General features: G+C 35.0%; 2 protein-coding genes across 2 annotated transcripts; one reads left to right on the top strand and one right to left on the bottom strand.

Moving 5' to 3' along the window:
- The first annotated feature begins 1,888 nt into the window (after positions 1–1,888).
- Positions 1,889–4,577, top strand: LOC142627361 (thioredoxin X, chloroplastic). Its single transcript, XM_075801205.1, has 2 exons — positions 1,889–2,397; positions 4,173–4,577. Exons 1-2 carry the CDS (start codon positions 2,047–2,049, stop codon positions 4,377–4,379), a joined length of 558 nt encoding a protein of 185 aa, XP_075657320.1. The 5' UTR covers positions 1,889–2,046; the 3' UTR covers positions 4,380–4,577.
- Positions 4,578–5,112: 535 nt separating this feature from the next.
- Positions 5,113–6,868, bottom strand: LOC142627613 (pentatricopeptide repeat-containing protein At5g08305). The gene has a single exon (XM_075801486.1). The coding sequence runs from the start codon at positions 6,778–6,780 to the stop codon at positions 5,149–5,151; it is 1,632 nt and encodes a 543-aa protein (XP_075657601.1). The 5' UTR covers positions 6,781–6,868; the 3' UTR covers positions 5,113–5,148.
- Between the last annotated feature and the right edge of the window lie 948 nt (positions 6,869–7,816).

Genomic DNA, 7,816 nt, shown 5'->3' with positions numbered 1-7,816 from the left:
GTCTCTCAAAATTCTCTTTGGAAGCTCTCTATATTTCGTGGGTATAAGGGTATTTATAGTAGTGTGTATAAGGAATGCGAAAAGTCAGTTTTCATCAAACAGGGCATTCTAATGACTCAACCTTGCGATTGGAACGAGTAGCGAGTCTGAGTTGCAAGCTAATTGCTTGGCCAGATTGGAAGTTTTGTCCTGTAGTGCTCTAGCTATCGTGACCCTTCAGCTCCCCTACATGCTTCACACGTGTGCCATTCTGGCGACTTGCCAGTCTTGAGATCCAATCGTGAGACTCCTTTGAATTGCACACAGCTTGAGTTTTCTTCACACTCTCTCACACACAACCCTTACATAAATCCCACCTAAATACAGGGTATCTAATTGCTAAATTACAAGCAAATTTGGCACGGAATAAAGCCAACACATGATTGAATAAATTTAACCTTACAATATGAAATTAACGTTTTCAAAGAAAAAATTATCTTCAAACTTGCTCATGCATTGTTGTTTAAAACTTTCCTTAGGATTGCATATTTGGGGATTTGTACCTATGGTTTAATTCCATTGAACCCATAGGAACCAATCAAGCTTTGTATAGTCCCTTTCTTTTCTTTGGCACTTAAAATTTCCATTGTCATATTTTTCTTTACAAAAAAAATAATGTTTGAAATAAATTAAAATGGGGTACTATCATTTGGATAGGCGTTATGGGGTGCCTAACCCCTTCCCCACACATAACCAAACTTTTGAGTCCATGATCTTTGGTTCGACACTTATGGTTTACCTTAATTAATAAACCCATAAAATTGGTTTAGTTAATTAGGTAACTTAAAATGAGTTTGACCCATAGGTGGCCAATCACATCTAATACAAAACCAATGATTGATGGCAACTCCTAAAATAAAAATAAGAAAATTGGACTCACACACTTGCTATTGCATAAATTATTTCTAGCTATGTGGTAAATATCCTTCAGATGCTATTTATATATTTATTTAACATGTTTTGATTGTATATATTTTTCGATGTAAACATTCCCGTGATATGTTAAATGTAAATAAATACTCACATGTGTGTGTATCTAATTTCTTCACTAAAAGGATAATGTTTGAAATAAATTAAATGGGGTACTATCCTTTGGATTGGCACTGTGAGGTGGCTTACACTTTCTCCACACGTAACCAAACTTCCGAGTCTAAGATCTTTGGTTTGAGACTTTTGGTTTACCTTAATTAATAAACCATTAAAGTTGGTTTAGTTAATCAGGTAACTTAAAATTAATTAGACCCATAGATGACCAATCACACCTAATACAAAACTAATGGTTAATGACGATTCCTAAAATAAATATAAGAAAAAGGAGCTCACACACATCTCACCCAAGAGACACAAGCGCATAAAGAGTCAAATCGCTAAGGACCCAATATGCGATACCACCTAAAAATTCGATTCTTGGGGCATCCACATCGGGTCTGTGTTAGTGGTGGATTTCGATTTGGTTGTGTTGCAAGTTGTGATGGGTTTTTAGTTGGGTTATCGTGGTTTGGTGGTGGCCACAATGGTGGTTGACTGTGGGTTGTTAAGTTTATATTTTGGTTTATATATTTTTTTTGTAGGGATATTGTTTTAAGATATTTTAATGTGTTGGAATCTTAAGATAAAAGGTGTGATGTAATGATGTGTTAAAATAGAAAAAAAGTAAGTTTTGGTGTGGAAAAATGACATTTGGGCTAGAGCCGATGCTAGTGCTCCTAGAGTAATTGCTTTATACGTGATATAATTCGGTTGAATAGTTGGGATTAGTATTTTCTAGATTGTGAGAGGAAGAAAAAAAAAGAAAAGAAAAGGCCAACTATGCCACATCTGTTGCAAGTCACAAAAGGCTCGACTCCACGTGACATTCCTATGACCGCAAATCAAATGAGAGTTTTCCTAATCATCTTCCACTCCACAACTCAAGCACCATTTTCTTCCTCACACCCACACGCACACTTTCTCTTCTAATCCCATTCTCTCTCTTTCTCTGTTTCGCCCAACTGATTGAGTTTGACGATGGATACTGTTCTCTCAAATTCGACATTATTTCCAAGACCACTCCTTCCTGTTAGAACGGTTACCTCAACAATAACCTTGAATTCAACAACCACTTATTTCTTCAAGAAGCTCCAAAGAAGAAGAGTAGTTAGGTTCCGTAAAAATCCTTGTGCTGACACAGTAGTTGCTGCTGTTGGTAATAATAAGTCATCAACAATAATAAGTTGTGGCGGTGGTATCAGGGAGATAAAGGAGAAGGAGTTCTCGGACGCGGTGTTGAAGTCAGACCGTCTTGTTCTTGTGGAGTTCGTTGCCAATTGGTGCGGTCCCTGCCGCTTAATCTCCCCTGCTATCGAATCAATTGCCCAGGTATTTAATTTATCTATCTATTTTTTATTTACCTTTTGCATTGTTACACAAAATATCACCTCCATTCTAACCCAAAAGAATCACTACTTGCAGAGTATGGTTGAGGCAGTCGTAGTAATATTTTTTCCTTTCGAAAATTTAAGTACAAAATTAGTTGTACGAAGATTATAATTTTACTCAATATTATTCACATTATTACATATTTGTAAAATCTAATTATTGAATTACTTGTTTTTTATGTTATTAATACGCATCGAATTTTGTGTTAATTGAATATTATTTATTATATAATTTATAAGCTTACATTTTATGAATAATTTTAAATTGCAAAAAACTTACAATTTAAATAATTTATTGATGACATAGTTATTGATCTTTAAACATGGAGGATATAAGAAGAAAATGTAACCTAACGGTGTATTTGTTAAAATTTACCTCCAATAAAAATATATTAAAGTTGTAATCGTAAGATACAATAAAAATACATTAAAGTTGTAATCTTAAGATACAACCAATTTTGTAACTAAATTTTATCTTTTTGTCTTCTATCTCACATTAATAGTAGACCATAATTGTTTTAATTAGTTAAATTCTTCGTTCATATGAGAGAATGGAGCATATACTAAATAATTACTCATTCTAACATTTTTTTTTAAAAAAAAAATTGAGAAGAATATGGTATACTTTATTAAGAAAAACTAACTACATTGGCTAAAATTACAACGTTAAAGTGTAAAGAAACATCATTTCCCTAAAAAAAGCCTCGGCAAGAATTCTAAAATAGACCCATTTTCTTCCCACCACCAAACCACACCCTTTGAATCTCTTGACTGAGGGCCCACCTATCTTGTATTGGTTGGGTACAAGTAGGTAGTGCTCCAACCCTTGTGTGAGTTCCACTATCCTCTGTGTTGGTCTTCTTTTACTCCCACACAATTTCTGCCATTCTTGCCTTGTCTCATTTTGCTGCATGTCCTGCGTTCATGCTATCCCTCACGGTGTGAAGAGCGTGGGCTCTTGGGCTTGTATTGCCTCTTTTATTCCTTTCATGGGCCTGGACATTGTCTTGGCAGAAGCCCCTATTCGTCCAGCCCGCTGGGCTTCCATTTTTGTTGCTCCTTTTCTTGCCATGCCTATGGGCTTGCCATATTGGCCCATTGAATTTATTATTTCTTCCTTTGAGCTCTCACGACCCATTTATTTTACTTTTACATCTGATTGTGCCCATGTGCCTACTGGCTGTCATTCCTGTCATGTTGGCCCATTGGGTTTATTACCTCTTTTCTTGGGCTTCTACGTCTCATTTACTTTACTTTTACCTTTTTCTCTCACCTTCCCCTATTGTTGGGTTTTTTCTGCCATTGGGCTTGTTGTCAAAAATGGGCATCTACAAATAATTATGAATTTAATTAGCATAATTCATTATTAATATACAAGAGAAAGGACTACATGCTAAATAATTACTCATATGGTAATATAATGATTAATGAATAATATTGAAGTTATTATAAATTTTACTATAAAAATTTTCAAATTAACATAACAAATTGATAATGAATTTGCTATGAAATTCACAAATCAACATGACAAATTGATAATGAATGTGATTGATGTTACTTCTACAACTAATAAATAAGTATTTATGTCAATGTTTTTTTGGAAACTAATTTTTTCCCAATTAATTTTATATAAATATTGACAAATTACATAAATATTATGAGTAATTTCTATATTTAATTATTTATTCATTAATATGTGTAATTTTATAACTTTAGGAATACGGAGACAGATTGAGGGTTGTAAAAATAGATCATGATACAAATCCAGGGCTAATTGAAGAGTACAAAGTTTATGGATTGCCAACTTTGATCCTCTTCAAGAATGGGGAGGAAGTTCCAGAAAGCAGGAGGGAAGGTGCAATTACGAAAGTGAAGCTTAAGGAATATGTGGATGCTTTGTTGGAGTCGGTATCAGTTGCATAGTTTTGCCTACCCTATCTTTCGACCTATACTTTTATAATTTGCTATAATACTTTGAAAGTAAACAGGGTTTGTAATTTGTATATCCGGTTGAGTTGAGCAACCGTACGTGATCATCACACACAATTTTCTCCATGGTAACTTGGGTATGGTTATGTACAAATGATGAATCCTTTCGAGCATCCAATTACCATTTCACAAGTAGTGTCCCTCACCTCATGCCAGTGCCAATGAAAGGTGCTTTGTTCCATTGGTCACCAATTTTTGTTTTTATTTTACGTCACCACCCAAATCTGTGTGTCTCACATGGAACTGAGAATTCATAATACATTCTCTTGACACTAACACACACCCACTCAAAATGCTGTTAGTCCACCACTGACATGCATTTTGTACAATTTTAATGATGAATTTTTTGTGCAAAGTGGAGCTTCATTTTTTTACGTCCTACAGGAAGTACAGGAAGTACCAGAGTATATGATTGGACAATCCTTTAAGTTCTTGGGTGAAGACCCAAAACATGAGCTTGGTTCTTAAAAGAATGAGGGACGAAAGATCAAATGTAGGGAAGGCTTCATTTAACCTTCTCCGCTCCCCCTATCAAGTCTGAACTTGCAAGCAGCATAGCGGCATAGCATTTTACTCAAAAGATCATCTATCAAATCCCTTTACCAAGAAAATTTTAGTTTTTTCTCAATAATCACATAAAATATCTGATAAATAATAAAAGTTTTATGAACTAGATTTGTTATGCAGAAGAAGAGCAAAATACTCAAACATCTTTCATATCATACAAACAATTTTCTAGATTTTCATAATTGGTATCATGTTGAATTTGGCTTATAATAAACGCCAGCATCACATAAATTTTTTCAGAATCAGGATGTATTTTATCATGAGCTATGAACCTATGAAGGTTTCCAAATATCTCCACAAAACTAAAACCAGGAGATTTCTTCACCCCTCTCCTCAACATGGCATCTCTCATGGTTCTTGCATCATCCCAGCGCTTCTCAGCTGCATAAATATTTGACAGGCCAACATATCTACCATCATGATCTGGCTCCAGCTCTATAAGCTTCCTCCCAACTATTTCAGCAAGATCTAATTTTCCATGGTTCATACACCCACTTAGTAGAGCACCTAACATTGAAGCTGTTGGCTCCACGGGCATTTGACTTATAAATTGATATGCCTCTGCTACTTGACCAGCACGAGCCAGCACATCTACCAAGCAAGCATAGTGCTCACTCTTAGGTGTGATGCCATGTTTAACAAGACAATCAATGAAATGCCAAGCTTTCTTTACTAATCCTCCATGAGCACAAGCAGTTAGCAAGCACAGGTATGTGATCTCATCCGGGGTGACCCCAACAATTTGCATTTCGGTGAACAATTCAAGTGACTCTTTGACCAATCCATGTGTTGCAAGACCTCCAATTATTGCATTCCAGATCAAAACATCAGTACGACTCATTGGAACCCCATGAAACACATTCAAAGCCTCTGGTATCGCCCCACATTTGGCATACATGTCCACAAGAGATGTTTGCAAGACTAAAGTTAAAGGCAACCCATTATCGATAACATACTGATGCATCATCCTCCCCTGCTCAAGTGCACCTAAGTGAGCACAAGCACACAGAACACTCACCATAGTCACCTCATTGGCCTTGGTTCCCGAAGCAGCAGCACACATTTTTTCAAACACAACGATAGCCTCCTGGTACTCCCCACTCTTAACATAACCATCAATCAAAGAGCTCCACGACACAACATCCCTCTCTGGCATCGATTCAAACACTCTCCTCGCAGATATCACATCCCCACATTTGGCATACCCATCCAACATTGCATTCCATGAAACCAAGTTTCTTGTAAGCATTCCATCGAATACTATGCGTGCATATCTGATATCCCTGCAAGTAGCATACATATGAATCAAAGAGTTTTGAATAAACCTATCAGACTCAAACCCAGTTTTCAGGACATGGGTATGAACTGCCGCACCGAGCTCCAGCTTCAAAAGGCGTGCGGAAGCCTTTACAAGAAAAGGGTACGTCAAGTAATCCGGGGAGACCCCAACTCGCAACATTTTAATAAAAACTGATACAGAAGGATTGGGGTTTTTGCTGTTCGAGTAGCCTCTGATGATTGTGTTCCAATAGAAGGTTTTTGGATTGTGAAGTTGTGAAAATAGCCGGTGAGAGTAATTGATGTCACCCCAATCAGATAGTGCAGAGAAAGAAAGAATTTTTGATACAAAAGGGTCATCTTGGGAGAGGCCAATAGTGGTTATGAGAGCATAAATTTGCTTAAGCTCGTGCATTGATTTGCATTGATCAAGAACGGTGATTAGAGTTTGGTTTATACATGTAGGCTTAGGCAACGACGCATGCAACATTTACTTACTGCTCTGCTGCCAAACACCGCTCCGTTGAACTCTTGCACACCTGTGTTCAGCCTTCCTAAAGTTCGGTTTATAATGCCATTTTTACAAGGCAATGACAAATGTCAAATGTCTACTTGAATGGACTCCTTTGTTTGGCCCCGGTCAAGATGCCCTTAATTAAATAAATTTAAAATTTTGAAGACTAAATTAAACAAAAAGCAAAAAAAAAAAAATTAAACACTAAAATGAATTTCGATGAAACATAGGAAATGAGTTTTGTATTTTAGCTTTAAAAAATATATATATATTTTGTTACAAATAAAGTTTGATTCGAACTTAAAGTTTGGACGATGAAAAGTTTACTTGGAATGTATCTATTATTATAGCCTTATCTCTTATCCCTTAAGAGACATCTTAAAGTTATATCTATATATATATTGAGATTGTTTTACTATAATTACATAGATTTAATAGATATCAAAAAATGATTGTGGATGACTAATTGAATATGAGAGTTCGTCAATATATATTTCTTGTTGTAGACACTTAATTTTGCACTCACAATTTAATTTTGGAAGATGACTGAAATGATCATTCTAAGTACCCAAAAATTATAATTGTATTTTATGTATTAAATCATTCATCACATATCATAAAATGATCTTGAGATTCTAATGATTACAATAATACATTCAATTTTCAAATCGGATCGTCAGATTGAAAGATATCATAAGATCAAGTTTTCATAGTCTGCATGCATTTATTGAGTGAAGCAGATCACGTGTGATTAATTGAAATTAATTTTGATTAGTCGATAATTAAAATTAACTAAATAAATATATGTGATTGGTTGGTGATTTTGATTAAAAATAAGTTTGGTTGCATAGAATAAAATAAATAGTCTGATAACGTTGAAATTGGATTTACGATTAAGTTTTAAAGATAATTATCTCTGAGATAATTATTTTTAAAGATTTAATTATCAAGTTTAAATTGATTTTATTAATAATACAAATTCAAAATACATCAAAATACGATTCCTAACTTG

This window comes from Castanea sativa, chromosome 3, assembly GCF_040712315.1.
Source record: "Castanea sativa cultivar Marrone di Chiusa Pesio chromosome 3, ASM4071231v1".
NCBI lineage: Eukaryota > Viridiplantae > Streptophyta > Magnoliopsida > Fagales > Fagaceae > Castanea > Castanea sativa.
This window is presented reverse-complemented; position numbering and strand designations above follow the sequence as displayed.

What these genes read in the sequence shown, in the direction of transcription:
- LOC142627361 (XM_075801205.1), top strand. Translation starts at nt 2,047, where the DNA reads ATGGATACTGTTCTCTCAAATTCGACATTATTTCCAAGACCACTCCTT. An exon ending in CTATCGAATCAATTGCCCAG is followed by an intron (nt 2,398 to 4,172) that starts GTATTTAATTTA and finishes TTATAACTTTAG; the next exon opens with GAATACGGAGACAGATTGAG.
- LOC142627613 (XM_075801486.1), bottom strand. Translation starts at nt 6,780, where the DNA reads ATGTTGCATGCGTCGTTGCCTAAGCCTACATGTATAAACCAAACTCTA.